The 25,863-nt window shown below is 37.6% G+C and overlaps 1 protein-coding gene across 4 annotated transcripts in view; it reads right to left on the bottom strand.

Moving 5' to 3' along the window:
• Positions 1–479: 479 nt before the first annotated feature.
• The window catches only part of FAM169A (family with sequence similarity 169 member A), a 38,421-nt gene continuing 13,037 nt past the window's right edge, over positions 480–25,863 (bottom strand). For 2 of the 4 annotated variants that reach the window (XM_063179741.1, XM_063179743.1), the window contains exons 2-13: positions 24,170–24,307; positions 22,617–22,716; positions 21,456–21,541; positions 19,942–20,113; positions 17,928–18,107; positions 16,356–16,484; positions 11,859–11,965; positions 9,282–9,336; positions 8,813–8,951; positions 6,515–6,680; positions 5,439–5,645; positions 480–4,679 (exon numbers count right to left, since the gene is read on the bottom strand). In XM_063179741.1, coding sequence (XP_063035811.1) covers positions 4,146–4,679; positions 5,439–5,645; positions 6,515–6,680; positions 8,813–8,951; positions 9,282–9,336; positions 11,859–11,965; positions 16,356–16,484; positions 17,928–18,107; positions 19,942–20,113; positions 21,456–21,541; positions 22,617–22,716; positions 24,170–24,307 — 2,013 coding nt within the window. In that variant the 3' untranslated portion in view covers positions 480–4,145. Of the gene's footprint in view, positions 4,680–5,438; positions 5,646–6,514; positions 6,681–8,812; positions 8,952–9,281; positions 9,337–11,858; positions 11,966–16,355; positions 16,485–17,927; positions 18,108–19,941; positions 20,114–21,455; positions 21,542–22,616; positions 22,717–24,169; positions 24,308–25,863 lie in introns of those variants that run through there. The other 2 variants (XM_063179742.1, XM_063179744.1) reach the window with 2 other exon arrangements.

Genomic DNA, 25,863 nt, shown 5'->3' with positions numbered 1-25,863 from the left:
TGGAGAGAGGGCATTTTGTCAGAATAGATTAATCTCCATTTATTTTTATAAAGCAAAGTTCTTGTTGCTTTAGTCTTTGCTGAACATTAACAACATGAAGATAATATTTTAATTTCCTACAGCTGTCTTGAAAGCCTTTGCTATATTTAGCGCTATAAATACATAACTTGTTGGCTGAATATCACAACTGCACTTAAGACATTTTAATCATGTTGCAGAACTGACATAAACAGCAGAATGCATGCCATAATGCTCAGAAGAGCTGATTCTGCTGCTTTTTTAAAAATAAAATCTGATGCAAAAGCTAAAGAAAATTATTTTCATTGATACAAGGGTTTTTAATTAATAATTTGTGATTTTTTAAAAACTTCTTTGTAGAAGACAGGTGGCAAAATTCATGTTCCAGTGCATTGAACCACTTTAAAATGTGCTTCCTATATAGAAGAAAAGGACTCAAATATTAAGAACCAAGCAAAAAATAATCACAAAATAAGTTTATTACTACTTCAAAACATTTCAAAAGCAGCCAAGACAGTACTAAAAAAAAAAAAAGGAAAAATTAACACAGTAACAAGACTAAGGTACAATACTATGCAATAGCAATACATCTTTCATAAGATTTATAAACAGGGTATCACCAGTTTAGAAAACATCTAACACCACATTTGTGGAAATAAATTTAAAGTGTATCCCCATAGTAATATTTTAGAACAGTCACTTAGAAGCAAGGAAGCTGGAACTTAGGCCAATTTGTTGCTAATAGTGTCAATGACATTGTAAATGATCAATTTGTTTACTGACATTTACAAAAGAAATGGTACAAAAAAGCAGCAAGGTCGGACATCATTTGAAATAAGTTAAGCACTTTTGAAATAAGATTTTACACTTTCATGCGAAGGACTCTGAAACAGGAGAATAGCAAACAAGACTTCTGCATTAAATTAAAATGGACCAAGAGAGAATATGGGAGAAGCAGTACAAGACAGACATTTGAACAAATATTGGATTCAAGTACAAGACCGTTTACCATTTAAGTGCAAGGCCGAAGTTACAAATTAATGCTCTTTAAACTCTATTCCTAGACTAAATAAAGCTCAAAAATAATACTGCCTGCTTTCACTGTACACACATAGTTCCACAGCATGTTGTAATAACATTTGGTACAAACTTGTATAAAGTTGATCTTTTAATCTTTCGTTGCTGGTGCAATAGGATCTTTAAAATTGTTTAAGAGTTGATATTAATAAGACAGTTAATAGTCCCCAAGGCAAAGCACTCCAGTCAATATAGTTGTCAAACACGTCCCCTTATATAAGTGTAACAGAATTAATAAGGTATTGAATTACTGTTCCTGCGGGACAATCAGTACAGCAATACAAACTATTACCTAAAGTCAGTATTTTAATTTTGCTACTCTGTGTTTACTGGAGAAAATTTGATGCCAAAGAAGTTGTAGAAATAAAACGTGTTATTTGGTGCAAAGTACTGCTGTGATCACTGTTAGAACAGTGTCCATCTTTCATGACTGTACTGGTTATTGGAATTGCTAATTGCACCACAACTGGCCACATTCTGTTTGTAAAAGTCTGCTCATCAGCAATTATCCCAGGCACCCCAGATTTATAAAGATATCTACTCAAGGGTGTACTTTTAACATGTGAATTTAAGTTCAGTATTTAAAACTGACTCACCTAAATGAAATCAGAGATTTTATCATTCTCAATAGAAATTAAAACTATCCTAATATCATAATCTCATAATATTTATGTATTTACTCTGCAAATGTCTCAAAAGAAAGGTACTAATTGAAATAATTCCAACTTAACCATGAAAGTAAAATCTGGATGAGTGAAATTACCTTGTTATGAACAGTTTTCCAACCTCACCAGGAATATAAGCGATAAACATACATATCAAAAATCACCTAGAAGTAATTGAAATTACTGCGTCTCAGAAGTAAAAGACTACTTAACTTTTTCAAAGTGGATACATTTGTATCATTGAAAGACTCAGAAGATGAATCTTCAGTAAAGCTTGTCCTAAAAATGGAAGATGAGTTGCAGTATATTGTATACAACCACTCTTTTTTTGAGGACCACCAGTCCGCAAAAATCCCCAATTCTTAGCAATGTAATAGATGTGTTTTCTAGCTACTTCTTTTTTTAAAACAATTAATCTCAGCAGTAAAAGAGAAATCATACAGAAAATATCAAAAGTTTTGTCTTATAATGCTTTATATAAAAAGCTTTATGAGTTTTAGAAATGCTTAAGGTTCACTTGAATATGTTTACACACAATCAGGAAAGCTCTTGAATATTTATCAGTCATGGGGTTCATAATGAGTACCTGTATATGTATATTGATAAGATACTACAGCTACATGCAATAGTTCAAGAAATTCATACTTAACTCAGTAATCTCACATACCCTGAATCTAAAGTTAACACATTTTTTTAGCCACCTTTTTTTTTCCTGTAAGTTGTTCTTAACAGATTAAAAAGGAGCATAGTACTTCAGTTCATCACCTGAAAAATAAAAAGTGAATGAATGTATCTTAAATAGTTAAAATATCATATAAATAGAGTTAAACTTTATAAGCATAAAATCCAAAACCAGATTCTTACATTAACTTCATAAAGGGATAAAAGTTAAGACAGCATTGCAACTATTCAAGTGAACCTTGTACCTCTGTTTTTGCAACACTGCAAAAGACTAGTTCACACATCTTGGAAAAGGCATATGCAGGACAAAAGGTGTAATTTTCTGTTCTCAGAATCACTGTTCTTTTACTTCTGAGTTTTTAGCCTATTACAAAAAGATCTGCATTTATTGGAAAGAAACACACAGCAAACTAAGGCCAACTTAGGTATGTGTGACAAGTTAAATACACAGTTTGCCAAGAGAACCTCAGAAGGGAAATGAGCATGAAAAGTCTGGGTTTATTCCTGTTGGCATACAGTGAATTTTGGTTGTTGCTTTTAAGAAAAGTCATCAACTGGGAAGCTATCATCCCAGAAATTACACTCAAGTTAGAAAACAAATGTGGGAATTAGAAGTATTTGCAAGGTATCACCCACTAACTCCTAAAGGCATACAAGTTTGCCAAGCAAGCATTTGCTGAAATACCCACTAATACACTAATGAATATCCACAACCACCTGAAATGTCAGTGCTCACAGGAGTCACACACCTGGAAGACATAACATTTTAGTAGTTATCCCACAGCACCAGCCAAGTATTTGGAAAACACAAAGAACCACTTCCATTCAGACCAAAACAAGGTCAAGAGTAGTCATATCCTTTTCCTGTAACCCAACAAGGAAGCAACTATCCACTTAACACATGCAAGTCGTTAGGAAGGCAGTTCAAATGATTCCATATGGAGGCTTCATTCAATATACTCTGGAAAAACTTGGGCTTACCTAAATGCTTGCTTTGGAAGCTACAAATAGTTTGCTGCGTAGGCATCTCTTAATCTTTGCTCAAGAAATCCACTATCAGGAAGTGCTGTGGCAGACACTGCACTGCACTCTACCGACTCAGCTGTTTCAAGTGATTCTCATGAAAGACAAGTGCTGCTCACATTGCATTGATCTTCTGAGCTACACTTTCTTGTACATTTTGAGACCTAGAATGAAGAATCTTACATTCTTTTAATATCTTAAGCCTGTGGGAAGGGAACAAGAAACAATGAAGGATTTTTCTTGTTCTGCTTTTCTCCACAGTAGAGAACACAAAGCTATTAAAAAAAATTATCTCAAGTCATGTCCAGTGACAAGGATGTCTATAGCAATTTAAGGGACCTTGACAGGGCCAGAATTTTACACTGCATTTTTCTTCCATGACTACCACTTCAAATATACAAACTATTCCCTTTGAAAGCACAACTGTATTTATTCATCGTGTATCCTTTATGAAGGGAGGAGACTGGCTATTTATTTTCATACTATGAAGAAGCTCAATTTCTAGTGGTTAAATTTAAAAAACAAACAAATCAAAACTTGAGGAAAGGTGATGAACCCAAGAGGAAATCCAACACAGAATTTTAAGCACATGTGTCCTGTGCCAGATATGGTGCAGTTACACCTTAATATTTTACACAAAATAGCCTTGTTATGAATAGATAAATTATCACTATTTGATTTTTAAGCTGGCTTCCCTTTTTTCTTGGGTGGACCTTTGTAGCCTTTAGGCTTTCTTCGCAAGTTTCTCCGATCTACAACAGGTACCTCAATTTCTGCTTCCTCAGAGCTGCTGTCTGCAGCCCGCTCTGCCACTGTCTGCGTGTCGTGATCTGGCTGCTCTGCAGACTCTTCTGAGGGCTCTTCCAACTGGTTCTTCTGTGCTTCCTGACCAGAAGGCTGCTGAAAAGAAACACCCACAAGTTCAACCATTACCAAGGAGCTCTGATTCAAGGCAGCAGGGGCCTCCTGCGAGTTGTGCCCTGCTTCCTCATTTTGATCTTCTAATGACGAAGGTAGGTTTTCAGAAACAGATTCTTCTGCTGCTTCAGTTACCACAGAGTTGGGCGGGCCATTGTCAGAGGGCTCTTCCTTTGATGCCACAGCAGCTGCATTTTCAGTGCTGGCCTTTTCAGATTCTTGCTGTTCTTCGGTGCCATCCTTCTCTACTGATGTAACTTCTTCAGCCAGCATTTCTGAATCATTTTCATTTAAAACCTGTGGGTGGAGGAAAACAATTAAAAAGACAATCAGTTGAAGGTAAAAGACACTGAACAACTACTGCCTCTAGTAATTAACATCAGAGGACAGTTTGGCATTCAGCAGGTTTTTAATTCTACATACATAACTTGAAAAAACAGTCCTCCTTTTTGCACAAGACTATTTTGTGACCTGCATTTCATATCCAGAGTTGCTCTCTGATTTTCTAATTGTTCAAGAGTTGAATAATTTGAGGTACAGAAAAAACACTCTGATATTAATCCCAAGGGAAAAAAATTAATTTAGACAAATACAACTATTGTTTTGCTAGCATATAACAATCTGCTTTTGCACTATTAACAAGAAAACAATAAAACCTGGGTTCTGAAACCAAAGGCATTTTAGCAGTAGTTAATTATTTGTACACCTCATCAGGCACAAATTGCTAGACAAAACAAGTATGTGGCTTTTCACTCTCACCAAACCAGTATTTTAGTGAGATACAGCAGTTTCATGACTATCAAGGAAAACTACTGCAAACATATCTTTCTTTTGGGTATCACGTGCATATAGATCCCACTTCTGCACATTGAAACAGAAATGTTAGTGTATTCTCCCTATGGATTTACATAATCTGGCCTAATAATTGCTTCTCCCAGTAATTTCATACAATGTCAGGGGCTACTTTCTGTTACTTAACTAAAGAAAAAAAATCCCTGCAAGATAAATACACTTTGAAGTAAAAATGACTTCACATTTTGTTTTCAGTTCTCTCACCTTCTCTGATTCAGTGTCTTCTGGGGGTTTTGCTGGAGCATCAAGGGTTAATGGAACTAATGGCATTACAGGTTCTTTTCCTTGATTCTCAGACAGCAATTTTGATTCGCCACTTGGAACTTCATTTACCATCTCCCCTTCAGCCATGAGTGAGGTCTTACCAGTTTCCTCTGCTACCTCACCATTAAGAGGTTCTGATGGCATTTCCTAAAAAAAAAAAAGGTCATATTTCTTAGTCAAAATTATGGCCAGCTATTGTTCCCCAGCACTAATGGATGTACATGCGATCTAAATTTGTAGCTTAATGTGAGAAGCAGATAGCCGAGATATCTAGAATTGTGTACTAAGAAGACAGAACTTAATGCAGATTGGCTAACTTAGCCAGACTATTAGTTTGTTACTGTCACCTGTACTAAATATGACCACAGCCTACAGTTAGGAGCCAAGACAAGAAGTTTTCAATGCACCTCTCATGCCTCCTGCAATCATTCCTTGAAACTAACATACATAAAGTCCACTTTCTCTTCCATCAGTAAGAACAAAAAACCCTGAGGCACTGCTAGGCATAAAGAATATTCAGAAATTTAAATTCAAGTTATTAGCATGAAGATGAAGCTAAAAGCTGGATTTAAAGTTGATGTTTAAATCCAACAGGCAATCTTTAAGTAGAGAAGTAAAAAGAACCAATAGAAGTCACTGAAGCATACTAGGTACTGATGTCTTGAAAAAACTTTTTTTTAAGATTAGAGATACTGGATCAGATCTTGATCTTATCCCAATTCTCTGGAATTTCTTATTAGGAGAAATCAATGAAGAAAATAAGGATGGTAGACAAACTAGAAATTCATCTTACTGAAGATCCTATAAACTTTATTGCTCAAAATACGTACAGTGAAATATTCTCTGAAACTAATTCTGTACTAGCCTTAACTTCTCAGATACACCTCTTAATGAAGCACTGGTGCAAAAAACCAAAGAGCTGAGAATCACATGGAGCAAGGTAGCAAGGACCACATTTAACAGAAACTGTTGCTGTATTCCAAACCCATCTGCTATTGCTATCCCATCCAGCTCACCTCCATCTCACTTTGTTTCTCAGAGGGTGATACATGCATTTCCACTTCTAATACAGACTGGTCCTCATTTTCAACAATTATTTCCTTATCCTTCTCAACAGTATCCACCTTAGGCACTTCTACTAAGTCTTCAGGGCTTTCAGATATGGGGGAAAGAAGTGGTGGCCTGTAGGTATTAAGATATATATTTTAGATAAATACATGATTTTGGTGATCTCAGCAGGGAAATTCTTTCATGACCAATTATGTAGTACACGCTTGCCATAGGAAATACAAATCTAGAAAACTAAATGCATCTAAAAATGGCTAACTCCTCACTAGGAAAAAAATAATAACTAGGAAAACTACTTTGGCAATTATGAATTTATATCTGTCTCACTTCCATTTTATGGGAAAGAAATCTGAAATTTCTCTAAGTTTGTTATTTTAAATTTAGAAAGTAGTGATGTATTACATATTTGAAAGCTACAAAGGGTTAAGAAAAGCAGCAACTTCTTTTTCCCCTCATCCCTACTGTAGAAACAGTTTCAAATAATGGAATTATGAAAACAACTGTATTTGTACAATCACTGGAAATACAGATATTGCAAAGACCATGACTGGAAAGTAACTCAAGGCAATAAACACATCATGAATTAATAAGTTACCATCAGCAAGAGGTTACATTAGCAAATATCTAAAGATGAAGTGCTAGTGCACTGCCACTACTGCAGGGTAGTAACAGTAATTCAAATATTCAGTTCTCATTTTCAAGATGATAAAGTTTAGATGAACTGAAATTATTACATACAAGCAAAGAAAAAAGTGCATGTAATAGATTCACAGGAGTCTACTTTGTGATCTCATAGTAAAGGCAGTACTGGAGGGTTTTATCCTACATGCCAGTCTTGAGATGAAAGTAGGACTCAATAGGAAAGAAGACCCTGATTAATTTGTTGGTGTGCATGGAAAGTACCAAGCTCATACACTGTTCTGGTGCCTTCGTTTTAGTGTTCCTCTTAGCTCTGCTTAAAAATACCATGTAACACATCTTTGTAACAGCAACACTTTGCTGCTACCTCATTGCCTTAATTTTGCAAGGCCCAAAATTTGACATTCAAATTAGGTTAGTTTACTAACCAATCATATCAGGTTAGTCCTCTCACATACAGATTAGCCAATTATTAGTAGTAACAGCATTTCTTAAGCTGTGGCAGCATCAGATGTGTTGCTTGACCTATTTGAACCAGCTTAGGGCAGTGCACTCACAGTGCAGCACAGCAATAAAATATCTGTAATTTCACAGAGCAATTTAAACAAAAATTAGGCACTACCTAGTGCAAGGCCTCAGCCACACAAAGAAAACCCCCACAACAAATTCTGTTTAAAGAAGCCTCATGTCACAAGCTTGAGTGATTTCCTATAAGACAATGAAGTTATCCTATAAGATAATCAAGTTGGTCGGAAGAGGCTTTATGGGGTTGAAGAGGATTTCTTTGGAAGAGAATGAGAGGAAGACATACACATGGAGCAGGGTGGGGTGGGCACAGTGTGTCTATGAGGGAGGAAGGGGCTACTTATTTACTTAAAATAGATATTCTGAATGGAAAGCCAGTACAAATTATTACTCCAAGCCCTGTTCTGTAAGAACTGTTATGGCACACAAGTTACACTACTCTTCACATCCACATCTGATGATTGTTACACAGGCTAACATCATTTAAACTGGAAATGGTTTTGGGTTCTTTTCAGGATGCTAGATCAGATATGATGGTTTAAAATATTGTCTGAGCAAAGGGCTTTCCTTTGAAGACATGGCCCCCCGTAACACTTGTTATTAGCTGACAAGCAGTAACCAGCTCCTCAGCTGAACAGTCAGACCATATTTTACTGCAATAAAGAAGAAACAAGACTGTAACAAGAAGTGGGGAAGGGATACTTCCTCAAAGACCACACAGAGTATTATGGATGTAAGTCCAGATATATTATCTCAAGAAAATGTGCTGCAAATACAAATATTTTTACTATTGTACAGATTCAGTTACAAAAGGACACTCTCAGCCTTCACTTTTCCTATTATTTCTAGTATCTACTGAGCTTTCACGGGTACTACATTTTGATGCAATCACTCTTTAAATGATGTCTCACTTTTCTAACTTCCCATCTTGCGTTAGACTTTACTTTTAGTAATCTTAAAATCAAGCAAGTAAAGTAGGGAGAAAGGAGAAGAAATACCAGTTGCACATCCTGTGACACTAATGTAGTTCACGGCTGCCCAAGCAACAAAATAAGAAATCAGTAAAAATGGGCTCCTGGTACCTGCTTTTGGACATTCGAAGAGCATTTCCCTCATCTCGTTGGGAAGTTTCAAGTCCAGGTTGCTGTCTACTTCTATTTAGCCTCTGACGTTTTAAAGGACTGCTTCGTATCCAGAAGGGAGCATGAGTTGCATTAGGGTCTTAGGAGAACAACACAAAAAAAATTCAAGCGAACAAATTCAGACTAAGATCTACATATGACCTCCCCACCCAAAATAGTTCATGAAAGAAACTGAGTGCCACTTAAACAGCATTTCGTTGTGGTACTTTTTATCTGAATAGTATCTTTACCAAGACTCAATTTTATCTGAATTCCTCTAAAAGGTATAGGAGTTGAATCTCAGCACCTTGGAGGAAAGCATGTTTTTATATCCATTTTACAGATGAATGAAGTAAAATGAAAAGCTGTGAAATAGCCTGCAAAACTATCCATCTAGAGTAATTGCAATACTGATAATCAAAGTTTTTACCTTCAGATGTGCTTGCATGAACATCTGTTGATTCTTTATCTTTTTGAGAGTCAGCCTGTGGAACAAAAGCAAAGCTAATGTTATTCTAAAATTTTCTGAATTTATTAAAATACCTTCATCATCCTACCTATGGTTGCACCTTTCTAAAGCACTCATAGTAATGATTCTATAAAACAGCTGCTGAAATAATTCTTAATTTGTAGCTAAGTAAGTCTTCTGTCTCATCTCAGCAAATTTTATCTTTTTTAAAAGTTATCTTTATGTCATGGATGACTAGTTTTTCTGTGTTTTACTTCTGGCCTCAATGTAGAAGATACGATTTCAAAGTGACCTGTCAACAATATTACCAAGATTTTTTCCTAACAGTTCTACTTATTATAAGTGCCCACACAATTCAATTATAGGAGTCTCTTTCTGTTTGTTTCCCCTTTCTGTATATACCCAAGGGACTACACTGTAGTGGTTGGCAAAATTTATTTGCAAAGTCTTATTTTTATACTTTTATGCTATTCTATAGTTTTATTTTTATCATGACACCCAACAGAATATGGCAACCCATGTAGAAAATAAGAAAAGCCAGAGCTTGGTGATTCATCAGTAACGCAGCTTACATGCACAGTCAGCACTCCCTCAGAGGGAAGCTGCTTAGCTCCCTCTCCCAAGAGCTTTTTTTGTATCCTGTTTCTCCACACCAGCCCTTAAATACCTCAATTTTTTTCTGCAAGTTAGCTGAGGATTCAGCACTTGATACAGTAAAGTGAGTACAAGCTGGACACATTAAAATAAAATTATGTACATTGTTTTTTCTTAGCTGCTAGTAATAATCTGGAACAGCAATTACCAGCATCCTGGTCCACTTTTCTAGTCTCACTTCCAATACTGTGGAAGAAGGCTGGCAAAAAGTGTCCATGTCTACATTCCGCTATTTGAAGTAGTGTCCTAGATTGCAAAACAATGTGTATTCTATTTGCCATCAGTGAGAGGTGTGGCAGTTATCTTCTGTTAAGTGGGAAGTTTATCTCTTCCACAAACCAACAGAGAACTGTTATTCCTGCTCCCATATCTTTGCCTGAGAGCCCCTTAATTTTAAATTTATAACAATTGAGAGGGAGGGGTTTTACAGTTTCCAGTTCAAGGGAGGCTCCTGCCTTCCTTAGCAGACACCTGTCTTTTCAAACCAAGACAAGTAGTGTCAAGTGAGTACTAAATACATTAAAATTTGTAAACTAACAATAAATTCTTCTAGAATCAAAATGCACAAAATGGGGAGCACAAATGGAAAGGTGAAAATTAAAGTTGGGAGATGGTTTTTTCATGGTTTGGGGGAAGGTGGGGTATTTTACTTTCTTAGGTGGTCCAACAATTTTCAAACTGTTGCAGAACTGCTTATAGATACTGCAGATGCCAATTTTAGAGCTGCCAGCAGTTTTACCAAGCTATGAGGAGCTGGAGCACTTTGGGATCTACTGTCTTTTCCTCTGGAAAAGGGCAAGAGGCAGGGCTCGACTTCTTAACTCACAGCAACAAAAATCAAAAGGACTACTGTCACTCTTCTATTTTCTCCGGGTATATCCATATAGCTCTATAACCAAAACATGTAAGTTTTTAGATAATTTTGCTGATATCATCATAACTGGAATCTATCTAAAACACAGAGATGAGACTAGAGACACTGTTACAAATGAAAGGCAACTAAGAGTTATTGCTTCCTGTCATTGAGAGATTTAAAACATCACTATTTTTCCTGTTAATTTTGCTTTGGGAAATACTAATTTCTCAATTGGGAAAACTTGACTTAAATTCCAAATCTAAAGTTTAAACGTTAGTATCTGAGAGTATTGATTTAGCCATTAGTTCCCATTTTTAATTAAAGCAGTGACTTCTATGAAAGCCTGTCAGTAACACAGACATTTCTTAAAGCATGCGAATCCATGCTCATGGTATTTGGAGCTATGAATTATTGTCAAGCAGATTCTGTGTGCATTCAGAATACAAATGAAATAAAGGAAGAGCTTCATAATATTTAATGACCCAAACATATTCATAAGCACATGTCCACGAGCAGCTGTAATCTGGTTGCTGTATAAAATACATACAAAGAAAGCTGCAATCTTTTTGTACAGACAATGTTTAACTCTTCATGCAAACTTAACATCAGCCATTGTACTGAACTGTGACATGGACATGTACCTCTAAAAACTCTCTAAACAGTTCAATCTCAGAGATAGTTGAAATACTCTCCTTTATGTAATCTGCTGGTAAAAGGCTCAAATTGCAGACCCTGACAGCTGCGGCACAGACTCTACATGCATGGGGAAACCCCACCTGTCCACAAAAAACACCAACAAAAAAGCAAAAACCAAGAACCCAAGCAAAACCAAACAAAGCAAAAAACAAACAAAACAAATCCAAAACAAAAAACCACCAACCCATCTTAGACATTAGCATTACATCACTGGGAAGCATTATACCACACAGAAAGTAACAAGTAAGCAAACGTAAGCAAAAATAATTTCTCATAACTGTTTTTCCAATAACAATACACTAAAAAAAAGAGGTAACAGACTGTGTACCTACACTTAGTTGTGTTTCTACCTCAGTCCTGGTTCCAACTGCTTCAGATACTGCAGACTGACAAGAATTGTCCTCTGCTTGCAAACTCTTATTTGCCTTCGAGATCCCTGCTGTGAAGATTTTAAAGAGTAAACAGCACAAGAGAAAATTAGTACCTTTATATAACAACTGTTTGTCCTGCTTTCAGGACATTGTATGTGGATAGAGTTACTTTTCTATCATGGGATAGAGTTACTTTTCTTCCTAATAGCTTATACAGTGCTCTGTCTTGAATTTAGAGTAAGATAACACATTGATGTTTTAGTTGTGCTAAATAAGGGTTACTCTAATTCAAGGACTTTTCACTTTCTTATGCTGAGTGAGCAGTTGCACAAGAAGCTGGGAACAAGACACAGCCAGGACAACTGACAAAAGAAATATTCCATACCACATTGTTAATCCCAGTACATAAACTGGGAGGCGCTAATCACTGCAACTGCATTGTGTATCAGTTCTCTCTCTTGTGTTTCATTTTTCTCATTTTGTTGTCTCCCTTCTCATTATGATTATTGTTACATTATGCTTCTGTTTAATTTTATTTCAATTATTAAACTGTTCTTGTCTCAATACAGTGGTTTTGCATTTTTTTCAGATTCTCCTCCCCACCCCACAAAGGGGGGAACAAGCAGATATGTGGCACTTAGTTGCTTGTTGAGTGTGAAGGAAAGGCCTTCAAGGAAGACATTCCATATCAGCCAGGCAAGTGGACACCATGGACAGAGAGATGTCTAGTATCTGAGGGAGCTAGCTGTGCTAGAGATGATTTGTTATGAGCCAAAGAATGTGCAGTCACACACAGATTTAGACAAAGCCCAATGCACATAACCCACATGGTAGATATTTGTGTATGTAGCACACCATCATCTCAATTCACTGGCATTCATAACCTAGAGAGATGAAGGAATATCTGCAGTGGATTAAGTGGTTTGCTAATTCTGGGAATACAAAGAAAGTCTCTCTTCCTAGCTATGGTCTTGCCTCTCAGTTGTGAAAAAATCTGTTCAAAAGGTATGAAAAACAGGTCCAGGAGTTACAGCAACAAAAAGAAGACAGGTTCTACTCCGCACCTGTATAGACAAGTATCTCAGCTATTAAGAGAGCATTCTTTTCCTCAAAAAAGAGGATAAAGGATACACACCATGGCTTTTAAAATCCTGTGGGACCACAGAAAGGATATGTAAAAATTATATGGGAAATCCACCTCCACCCTAGAGGCATGAACTGTAAGGAAAAACAGTCACAAATGTGGATTCTTCCAGGAAAATTGTTGCTCCAGTCTCTAGCACGCAACTTCCCAGACAGAAAGGAATGGCTAATCTTACCCTGATTCTATGGTAAAGAATTCTAATCCTTGTTCACAAAAAGTGGGTGGAGAATTCTATGTTCAGTACTAGAGGGCCCTGCCTCCTTTCAGTGGGAGATGATGATCAGTTCAGTTCACGGGAATGTGAGGATTCAGTAGCCTAGAATGTCAAACCCACAAGAGTATAATGGTCTAATAGACATTAGTGCACAGTGTGCCATAATGCCATTCTGCTAGAGAGGACAATAACCCAACGTAGTTCTGGAGTGACAGGGAGGTCCCAACAGCTGACTATAATGGAGGCTGAAACTAGCCTGACTGGCAAAAGCATGTCACTGTGACTGTCCCAGAGACTCTGTGCACCTTTGGCAAAGACCATTTCAAAAGAGGACATTTCATGGACCCAAAAGGGTAGCATTGGGCTTTCACTACAGCTGCCTTGTAGACGGGAAATTAAGCATCTGTCTGCCTGGCTTTTTCTCTCAGAGGACCCTTCTGTTGTGGGGCTCTTGAAGACTTGAAGAGTAACAGGTGCCAGTCACTACCACAACAGTGCACCAACAGAAATACTGCACCAACTAGATTGTCCAGGAATCTTGAAAGTGATCAAGGACTGGCCTGAAAAGATTTTTGAATATCACTAGAGGAGGTGACCCATACTGAAAAGGACTCACTGTGTAATAAATTACCATAAAATGAGAAGAAATATGCCTTATGTACTGATTGTTCTGCCACATTGTAGGAAAGGATCAGAGATCAAGTCTCCTACAACAAATTGCTGAAGGAGAAGGTGAATCAAGTGAGTTTGCAGAGGTGAAGGCCATCCAGCTGGCTTTAGACATTGCTGAATAAGAAAAATGACCAATATTTTAGTTCTATACTGACTTGTGTAGTGGCAAATGCCCTGTGGGGTGGTTGCAGTGATGGCAGCAAAAAGGTAAAGCCATCTGAGATGCCACATTGTGACAAGATAATTCTGTCTAGGTGGAGAACTTGGTTGTGAAAGTACCTCATGTAGCAACTGATACACCCAAGAAATGGGCCACAGAGGAACATCGGAACAACCAGAAAGTGCATCAGGCTGCTAAGATTGAAGCAACTCAGGTGGATCAGAATTGTCAATAAAAGGGAAAATTATTTCTAGCTTGGTGCACACCTATGACACCTCAGATAATCAAGGATGAGACGCAAATTATAGGTTGACACATGATCCAGGGGTGAACTCGACCATGGACACAATTATACAGATTATTCATAAATGTGAAACATGCAATTAAAGAAGCCAAGTGGTTAAAACCTCTCTAGTATGGAGAATGACAACTGAAATAGAAATATGGGGAGACTGGGCACATAGACTATATCACACTCCCTCAAAACTCCAGGGAAAAATGTCATGTCCTTATAATGGTGGAAGCAACACTTAGAGAGGAGAAAACATAGCCTGAACCCCATGCCACCACCAGGAACAGTGGGCCTTAAGAAGGAAACCTTAAGAAGATGACAGAAATTCCAGAATGAGGTAGTGCAACTAATTTTCTAAACAACATCATAGACAACTGGGCCAAAGACCATGGCATTGACTGGGGATATCACATTCTCTGTCATGTACCACCCTCCAGAAAAATGAAATTATACAATAATCCATTTATCCTGGAACAGTGGGTGGCAGGACCTTCAAACATTGGGACACACATTTAGCAGAAGCCACCTGTTAAGTAAACACTGGGGAATCTGACAGTCAGTCTGACACATCACAGTCCAAACTTTTACACATTGTAGAAAGAGATAAATTTCCTGTGGTGTGCTGAGGGAAATAGTCTGGGTTATTCCTGCTTCAGGAAAAGACAAAACAATTTGTGGAACTGAGTTTGCTCAAGCACTTGGCTCCACTTAGCAGGTAATACAGGAAGATGGGGAAGTCCCTTGCATTCCTTATGGGGATTTGATTTTGGGTGTGAGTAGCCAATAAATTAAATTGCATGATGCTAATTGCCATATAACACTTTATACTGTCTCTTTCATGGTTATACACCTATCACTCAACTGGGTACCTCACAGCACCTGTTTTCACCATTCTGAATTTGGGGATCAGAACCTGATTCCCATTCAATTGCCATATCAAGGGTATTACAGTAAAAATCACCCAGACCAATGAAGAATTAACTTTGCAAAGGCAAACAAGTGCAGTGGTGACAGAAGCAGAACTGGCTCCAGCATGCAACAATCCAACTTGATGCAAATTTTTTTCTGCCCTGGAAGACTGTTACAACAGATAGAACTCAAAGAAATGGACTAAAGGAACTCATTTTAGAGAGATGGCCCATAGGCAATGATACACGTGCATGATGCATGTGTATATATCAGAAGACAGGAAAGGTAACAGCGTCAGAGTAACTGGTAACTGCAAAGAACAGAACCTGGGTATGACATAAAAGATACAGCAAATAAGGAGTGGATATCATCCCACTTTCAGAAGGGATAGAATTATTACTGTTCCTAGTAGCTGACACAGTGCTGCATTGTGAATTCAGTACAAGAATAATGACGCCACACTGTTTTCATTGCTGCTGAGTGGTGTTTAACCTTTCTGAAGGACTTTTCGGTTTCCCATGCTTTGCCAGTGCACAGGTGCACAAGATGGGAGGGACCATAGCTAGAACAGCTGACCTGAAGTGGCCACAGGGATATTCCACACCACAGAACATCACGGTCAGTACATAAACAGGGGACACTTGGCTAGAAAGGGCTGCTTGGTGACTGCCTCAGCATCTGTCAGCAGGTAGTGAGCAACTGCCCTGTGCAACACTTTTCTCTCTTCAGTTTTATTTATCTGGTTTTGTCTCCCTTTCCATTATTATATTTTATCTTATTTAAATTCTTAAACTGTTCTTATCTCAACTCAGAGGTTTTACTTTTTTTTTTCCCAGACTCTCCTTCCCATCCTACTGGGGGAGGAGAGGGTGAAGAAGCATCTGCATGGTACTTAGCTTCCAGCTGGGGTTAAAATACGACACCATTCCAAATATGATCTCAACGGTCTCAGGACAAATAGAAATCTTTCTGCTAGTTTCTACACAGTGTTCACAGAAATCACTCTTGTAAAGTATTTGTTCAACTTTTACATAGTGTCAGAAAACAACAAAACAAAGCATCCATACCTGCAATTTTGAGACCTTCCTTTTGCATTATAGACATAATAGACTTTTTCTGGAACCAATCTCCTCCTCCCTCCACTTGCCACAGAAGGTTTGTATCCTCAGGGTACTTCTCAAGGTACTGCCTACAAGCTGAGCAAACACAAGAAAAAACACTGTATTATAGCTACCGTATACTAGCTATATCTCAGATTTAAAGTTCATCTGAAATAAAATTATTTTGCAATCTACCATCATACACAAACAACAATAGAAAGAACTGTTTAACAAAACAGTCAAGTCTGAAATAAACTCTGCTTTACCCTACACATCTCTCCTAATTAACCCTTTCTGAATATAAGTTTAAATACTTTCCATTATTATCTTAATCTGCAAACAAAGATGAATAGGATTTTCTTCTTTTCCTAGTACCCACTTGAGATTTTTGAAACCTCACTAGTTACTGTTCCTGCCAACTACAAAACCAAACTCAGGACAGAAGGGTTCTTAAGCAGAGGATGTAATCAAGTGTTTTTTGTCCCCTCACACTCTCTAGGCATCTGTGACAAGCACTCCCTGGGAGTGTTAATATGTTAGCATTGAGTGGTTAATCACTGTTCACTTCCAGAACATTTTCTGCACTGCTGTCCTTCCATCTTTTTTCTCTCTATACCTGTATCAAACATACAAGGGAAGAGGCATGCGTGCTTTGACACTATTCTTTGGTCTTTGCTAGGAAAAGCTACCATTTTTCACCAGGTTCAATACTGACACACAATTTCAGACCACAAGACCCCCACTGTGTCATTTCTTGACTACAAAAATGAATTAGTCATTAAATTCTGCTCAAGTAATTTTTCTCACTGAAGCCTAACAACTAGGTCTTATCAGATCCAGTGACAGACTGTGGTGCTTCAAACAGCAGAAAATTTCTAGCGGTTAAGAAGGCCAGACAAAAATGTTCATAGAAGGAATACTGGTAAATGGCCTAAGAAGGAGCATGCCTTGAGAAACAGGGCAAAAGAAAGGTGCCTCTTGTCTGAACACAATCCCAAGAACATAGTTTCCATGTAATTTCCTGCATGACATAGTTCTCTTAGGTTGCTAATGGAAGAACCATACCTATGTGTTTTCCTTGTGTTTTAGAACTGTCCCTTCTGATACACAAGTGAAAGCAGAGCCTAGTATGTCCTCTTCACCAGAAGTTCAGAGAACACATCAATTAAACAACCTCGTGAGGTTTAGGTAGGTGTGAGCAAGAAAATGGTGATACAAGGCAGATAGACATTAGATCCCACAGAGAAACACCTCTGCCCATGCCACAGGCTTGATGGGGGAAATGGGACAGTGGTAAACTTCACAGCAGCAGAAAGCCAACAGAGTTCAAATAATTCACTTTTACATAGAGGATAAAAAAATTGAATCAGAAACTACTTCATCTTACACAAATCAGGATTTTTAGCCTCCACCAAAGTGCAGAAAATTTAATGAAGAACCTGAGGATAAGGCCACAAATATGGAGGTTGAATGACAATACTCATTTGGACATGAAAAGAAATCACAAATAAGATCAGGAGAAAAAATTAGACAGCTTGCCTGTATACATGAAAGGTGACAGTGGATATCGCAGGCCAAGAGACTCTTCAGAAAAGGAATCCACAAAGTCTTCCAACATGATTAACCCAGAGTAATTCCCACGATGTTTCTTTCTAACAAACATTGTGTCTAGCACTGGCAACTTATACTTCTGATGAGGAAGAGAGGTACAAACACTTCCTGAAATAATCAGAGAGAAAAAATATCCATCAGTATGGATGACATAACTGCATGCTGACTGACAGGCTGCAGCATGGATTTAAGCATATTTAAATAAAGACTTTTATAAATTATAAAAATTCCAAACTATATAATAGTAAGTACAAGTAAGTAAAGTTTTAAAAATAATTTATAACTTTATTAAAAATAAGTAATTTCTAATAGTCACTTATTAACTTTTTTGAACAAGCTTCATAAGTTTTCCTAGATACATCAATACAATAATGTAACAGCAAAAGTCTGTAGCACCAGAAAAGAATAGACAAGACAGAGAGGAAAGGCTCACTTTGAAATCTCACTATAGAGTTCTATATGAAAACTAGCAAAAATGGAGCTGAAAGATGAAGGAGGGAATAGGAGAAAACAAAGTTATTTAACTATACTTTTATGCTGATTACATGACTTCTCAGTACAAATTTGAAAAGTAATTCAGTTCTTGCTTAAAGACCGAAACAGTGATTCCAATTTTTCAAATGAAGACACAAAATAATTCTAGGACATTTTACACTGAAATTCTCCTGTAAACAATATATTATCCTAAATTAAACAAACATGGAACAGATGGTGACAACACACAGGTACTTCAGTATCAAAGGATTCCAAGGGTAGCTATGAACTCAGCAGTGAGAAAAGGATGGCATTATAATGGCATTAAACAGTCCATTAATAGCCAACCTGTTTTCAGGCCCTTCAGTGAACCTGTGAACAATGGCAATGAGAAACAAAATTGTCTATACAACCCTTTAGATAGTATTTGCAACCTTGTATTTTTTAGGACCCATGAAAATACTTATTTTTGGGCCACAAAAACAATCAGAGGGCTGGAGCACTGCTCACATAAGGAAAGCTGGGGCTGTTCAGCCTGGAGAAGACTCTGGGGTGACCTAATGGTGGCCTTTCAGCACGTGAAAGGAGCCTACAAGAGAGCTGCAGAAGGGCTTTTTGAAAGGTCATGTAGTGATAGGATAAAGGGTCTTAAGCCACAGGAGGGTAGATTTAGATTGAGTAGTAGAAAGAAATATTTTACTACAAGGGTGGTGAGGCTCTGAGACAGGTTGCTCAAAGATGGTATGAATGCCCCATCCCTGAAAGGGGATGTTCAAACTGTGTTCAAACTGTGAAGTTGTGAATGCCCCACCCCATGTTCATGCCAGGCTCCAGAATGGAGTCCTGGTCTAGTGGAAGGTGTCTCTGCCCATGGCAGGGGGGGTTGAAACCAGATGGTGTTTAATGGTCCATTCCCACCAAAAACATTCTGTGAGTCTATTATTATTTTCATTTTTCAAGCAAGAGAAACTCTAGCAGAGAGGTTATATTACTTCAGTACCCTCTCGGATGCTTGAAGAGCTCCACCACTCCTCAAAACGTCTGTTTACAGAGTGGTCCACATACATAGGCTACTCATTTGGAGAATACAACACACACTCAAACACGGGTGAAATTTTGAAAATTTTTTGAAAGAAAAGCCTTCCATTTTTGCTAACTCAAGCCTTCCATTTTGCTAACTCAAGTCCAATCCAAGTGTAAATAATCATGCTAGAGAAGAAAAAATGCTGTCGGGTATATCAAGTTTCTTAGTTTTAAATAGAATTTGTAATTATGAAGAGCTTATACTGCTAAAGCATGTAATTATTTCAGCTAGAGATTTTAACAGCCATCTGATGTCTTACAAGTACAGGAAAACACCAATTCAATTAGGCCTGAAAGGCTTATAAAGCCTACTAATACAATATTTTATAAACAAACTATCTCCTCCCCTTTACTTCCCAAATCCCACAACCCTCAAATGTTCTACCTGTAGGTTTCACAGAATAGAACCCAATAGCTTCTCCTTTTTTCCACATGATCTTAGCATAATGGCTGCTACCATGACAGAGAAATGGGAGCTCATATCCTTCCATTTCTTGGGTTCGATAGATAATTCGATTTAGAACATAGAGAACAACTCTCTCTCCAACAGACTTCACCTATGGGCACACAAAAAAAAACATTTCAGAAGTTTGGTCAGATTAGTTAATACCCATACATGAGAGACCTTATTTAACACAGCTGCAGACAGATTTCAAGGGAAGGCTGTAAGTGTTAAAGCAGGATGACTCTCTGAGGTTTGTTATTAGGCAGAAGATGCTCAGAAGTTATAGGTTAACTTCAAGTTATAGGTTAAATACAAATCACAACCACAGAGGATATTTCATGTCTTCAATGTCACTCCCAATCCAATGTGTAAAATCTGTGAGAAGGGCAGCGGAGTGAGAATATTATGATCTAACTCAAACCTATACTTGCACTTAAACATTCAACAAGCACAACAGCAGTACACCAGCTTCAGAACTCCCAGGTTAGCAGGTAACTGAAGTCTTACAAAGGAAAAATGATGAGCCTCAGTGTGGCAGGACTTGGCACACTCAATCACTCCTGATAGAGTGGCAGGCAGAGGACACGATGCCGTGAAAAAACTTGTTACCACAGTTTCTGTGGAATTAAATATCCTTTTTATTAAAGGATTAATTAAAAGGAATTAAATATTCTTTTATCTATCCTACAGGGTTCCTTTTATACATGAAATATGAGTTCACCACTATTCTACTTATTGTAAAGGAAGGAGGAACCGTGATCTATTCCAATGCTTAGTCTCAGCTCCCTCCCTTGTAAAAGACTCGGCTTTCCTGATTTTTCTATCATTAAGAATTACGTGGAAAGCCAGGCTACATGCAAAACTCTCAAGAGAAAACTTTAAAAATCACAAAAATCAAAGACAAATGCCTAGATTCCATAAGCAGATAAAAATTACACTGCTGGAATTTCCAGTTTTAGAAAACTCCATGCTACACAGGGTTAAACAATGGTAACAAAGGTCAATGATGGGCAATAAAGCAGATACCAGGCAACTTACTGTTCCAAACTTCACGTGTTGCCACTGCAAGCCACCAGCTCCAACTTGCTTCTGTCAACACATTCCTGACAGTATTTTTAGTTTACTAGTCTCCTGATAAGATCAATAGGTACTGCTATGGTACAATGCACTATTCTACCAAGATGCTTCAACACAACCAGATCACAATATTCTAAAGAAAATAAATGGTAACACAGCTAACATCTAAATTGTCTACATCTGAAGCTGCTCTACAAAGGTCATTTTTGCTCAAGACTATCTTCACATTGAGGTTCCTTTCCCCCTTGTATCTATTCTCTTGCAACAGTCCTCTCATTTCCAAATTAAACTAAAACATGTAATATCTTGCACACTATCTATTTGCCATTATCTTGGAGTATATGATTAATTGCTAGGTGAATGTTGGAGCGCTTTACCTGATGAAGCCCCTGTCTAGCAGGGACAGATGTTTTCACAATGTCATCAATTGACCACCACTGGTCAGCAAGATACAGGGCTACAGCTTGAAAGAAACAAGGGAAATACAAAGTTAGTGATTCTTGCTATTCCAAAAGAAACATATTCATTAAAGTTGCTAAATACCCAGGAATAACAATGTAGTAATCACATTAGGCATCTTCTAGATGGCACTATATTAATGTAGCTCCTACTACTCTAGCACAACCAGTGGGGCACTGTACACCTCACCCATATAAATGCTCCCTGGTCCAAAACCTTTCTTGATAACTGAGTCTAATAAACACTAGGGGAGGGGTTGTTTGTTTGTTTGGGGTTTTTTTGTGATATGGTATACAGGAACTATTTTTCAGACATAAGCACTACCCTTCAACACTGTGCTCAAACATCTTCCACTAAAAACTGCTTGTCAAAGTAAGTCTCACTCATACATGTATTTTACTATTGGGTGGCTAATAGATATTCATATTGAAACTGTGCAAGTTTTAGGGAGTTAGATGAATGTAAAAGGCTGCCATTTGAGCAGCAATTAGGAAGAGTATGATATATAGGCATTTGTGGCATACTAGGCAATCATAAACATGGCATTAAATGGAAGAAGGAAATGTAGAGAGCTGGAAGAGAAGGAAGAAGGGAGGAAGAATGGGAGGAGAAAATCACAAAACCCATCATCTCAGCCAGAGCTATGCTAGGACTTCAAGCTAAAGGCAAATTTACACACAACTCTGATCAATCACTATTAAAAAAGAGCATTTAAATTCATGTGCAAATTGATGGATTCTAAGAATGTTCAATAAATACCTTTTGGAGAGGTGAAGCATACATAAAGAAACCAAGAGATACATGTTGTACTATGGTCCAGACAAGCACCAAATTATTTTGCTACATATCTTTTGAACTCAATGGGTCCAGTTCTGATCTGATTAGTGTGTGAAGTTCTAGCACTTGTGTATATAACTATACAACAAAAAATAATAGTATGTGAACAAAAAGACAGGGAACAATAAATGTACAATGGAAAAGTTATGGGCTACAGTAGCATGAAATGAGCAAGGGCCTGGTTACACACATTTTCCACAAGAATAAAAAAAGGCAACACAGCGATAAACTTAAAATTAAACCTGTGAATGAGTCCCATGGTGCAAACAGTGCAAGAACTTTGTTTGCCTTCTCTTGACCGTAAAGAGGAACAAAGCTCACAGATGTCAAGGTAATAGGAACCTGCAAGAAGAATGTACAATAATTCAGTAGACTTTTGCTAAAACAACAGTAGTAAAATACAGAGAGTTTATCAAAGTAAAAAAGAAGAACATTAAAAATTAAGTCCTTAGCAGCTATCTGTAAAAGACAAGCCTTTCTTTAAGTCCTTTCTTTAGACACATCTTCCACATCTTCCTAAAGACAAACTGCATTTAAAGAGCTCTGACTCTCAAGCTGTGGTAGATTTAGCTACAGTAATTTGTACAGCTCTTTTCTGCTGACAGTTTGCATTTGTGTGCACAACTGAAGTAAGGTGTGCAAGGAGCCAGCATTATGTTCCCTTCAACAGGGGGAACATAATGCTGTGCAAGCTGTCAAAGCCAACAGAAGAATGAGGCAGTCAGTCAGGCACTGAAACAAGCTGGCACAGCAAAACTGTGTTTGTTAACAAGTTCTAATGCGCTACAGTGGGAAGGCAAATTCAAAAGGGTCTTGTTCCCTGAAGTTACACACATGTTAGAAATTCTGAAGTTGCCTACTTGATATTCCTCCTCAGAAAAGAATATGGAAAGGGTCAAAAAATCTTCTTTTAAGGAATCAAGTAACTCTGTGGAAATGCATTTTGATATTTAAATTCACATGCTTCTATTACTGTATACAAAACTTGGCAGACATGAATGGTGTGGTAGATAGACTTGCTTAACAAATTTAAGAAGATTATGACATGCCATTGTCACAAATGAGGACATTAATACAAGCAATCATTTAGGCATACAGCACTTGTAAAAATGTAGGAAAGTAGTCAAGACTCTGATTCTGCCAAGGAATCTGTGGCACTGACCTTTAGATCCCACAGAAAATCCTCTCAGCTCACTTACTTTACATTAAAACTATACACACTGCTGGTTTTATTGGTAGTATTTCTAATAAAAGCATTTGTCTGGACAGAACCAACACTGACCAACTCATCACAAAGGATAAGTGTTTAAAACATAAAAGTGTCACAGCTCTTCTCTACTAGAGATTAGTAACAGTGCAGGATATTTCAGATAAAGAAAAAAGAACCATCTTTTGAGATTAGTGAAGTTATTAATCAAAACTTGAACCCAAACATAAAGAACACTGAAGGACTGAGATAAAAAAAGAGCCAGTTAGCTTAAGTAAATCATGAACCCCTTAGTGATGACAGGTTTTTGAGAGTGCATGAAGTTTGATTCATCAGTTGAAAATTTAAGGTTATAGTCAGGTTGGGTTTTTTTAGGTTTTTTTAAATTGCTCTTTACATACAGATCCATTGCCTAGAAGCAGCACACAATAACTGAAACCCAGATTTAAAGAGTGAAAAAAATTTGAATTTGGAAAATATGAAAGCTTTGATAAAATAGTTCTGAAATTCAAGAGGACTAGATATCTTAAATTTTAGATCTATAAGGATATTAAGAACACCAATACTACAGTATTTGCTGGTTTTTACCTGGCGGTGGTCTGGCAGAGAAAAGAATTCAGGAGCGTTTGGATTCCTCCACCGAAGGGCAAAAAGGTAGTCCTCTGCTGAGTTCTCCAGTTCCTCATGACTGCAATTGTTCAATATATCCACAGGGAATGACATGCTCTTGAGAAACAAAGCAACATTATTAATGTGGGTACTTTGAGACACACACTCTGCCATTGACACTTACATCCATGACAGAAAAGAGAAATGCTCCAGCATTTACAATTAATTAGGATGGTGACCAGTAACACCAAGTCTGTAAAATAATCAAATCTGTGCTCATAAACAGAAAAGAATGAGATTAGCCTATAGATCCCCCTAGACCTCATTTGTGGCAGATTTCCAACATACAAGCCTCATGTTTGCTGCACAAGCACATGCTGCTTTGAGGTGGTAGACTTGGTTATATCTCCCTCCCAGATGATGTTTATGATGTCACCAGTCATGTTACAACTAAGTGGTAAAAAAAAGTAAACTACCCAGATGATAACAAGATGGAGTTAATTTGAGACTTTGCATTTAAATCCATCTCTGAAGAAACCGAAACATTGCTCAGGATTTTTCTCATCAACTGGCCAGTTAGTGTTCTTAACAGATGGTTGTTTCCAAAAGCATTTCAGCTGTGAACAGAAACTTACACAAGCTCATTAAAAACAAGAGCCCACAACAGACTAAAGAGAGACACTTTAAGGAGGTGACGAGACAAGACTATAACACTGAAGCCAAACCATAGTGGCAATAACTCCTTAAAAGCTCTTAGGTTCAAATTTTCCTTGTCAAAACAGTGTGAAATTAAAATGAGCAAGAGCTCCTGGAATCCACTGTGTGGTCTTCAGGTAAGGTTCTTCCAGCTCTATAAAACTATATACAGAAAGATACCCCACAGCTGCTTTAAAGATATCACTCATAATCTCAGAAGCCTGAACAAACACAAAAACAAGGTCATGAGAACCTTCTCCAGTGTTCTGGAGGAACATAGGGATTCTACTCTGTCTTTCTCAGCTCCCATGAACCCATCACACAAGTTTCTGAACACAGAAGTTTTCATACAAGTTTTATGATTCCTAGTCTTCTCAATGGAGGCTTATTTTTCACTTTTATTTTAAACCTTAGTGTGCAATGATTTTTTTCTCCTCTTTACCTTCAGTCCGCCTATTTTATCCACCATTCATTATTCTACTGACACAGGTAAATCAAGGGTGAAAAAACCATCTTATTCTGACTCAATCAGTAGAAATTAGAAGTCTACATTTTGAAGGTTTTTAAACAGCAATAATATGCTGTTGATTGGAGAGAAGAGGCTGCTCCTTCTACAGAAGAGATTTTTTTCTCCTGTTATAAAGGAACTTGGACATGACTTCATTGGCATCTACAACTGCTGCCCTTAACACTGTTGCTGATGAAAACACTAATGCTCTCCATGAATGCTATTGTTCAGATATACACATGCATTCCTCAGAGCCATTTCCTTTCAAATTCAGGTAATTCCTTCTCCTCAACTGTTATTCGCATTTTCTCCTGTCTTCCTCTCCAGTCTCTCACATTCCTTCTACTATTGCCCACTGACTCTGTCAGATACTTCACTGCATCTTGTAATTCTCCACCTGTTTCTTCCCACTTTTCAGGGCTGCCCTTGCCGTTGCTAACAGTCAACTCCTCTGGCTCCTCCTGTTTGC

The sequence above is a fragment of the Melospiza melodia genome, chromosome Z (assembly GCF_035770615.1).
Source record: "Melospiza melodia melodia isolate bMelMel2 chromosome Z, bMelMel2.pri, whole genome shotgun sequence".
Lineage (NCBI taxonomy): Eukaryota > Metazoa > Chordata > Aves > Passeriformes > Passerellidae > Melospiza > Melospiza melodia.
Note: the sequence above shows the minus strand (reverse complement) of the source record. Positions and strands in the feature narration are given on the sequence as shown.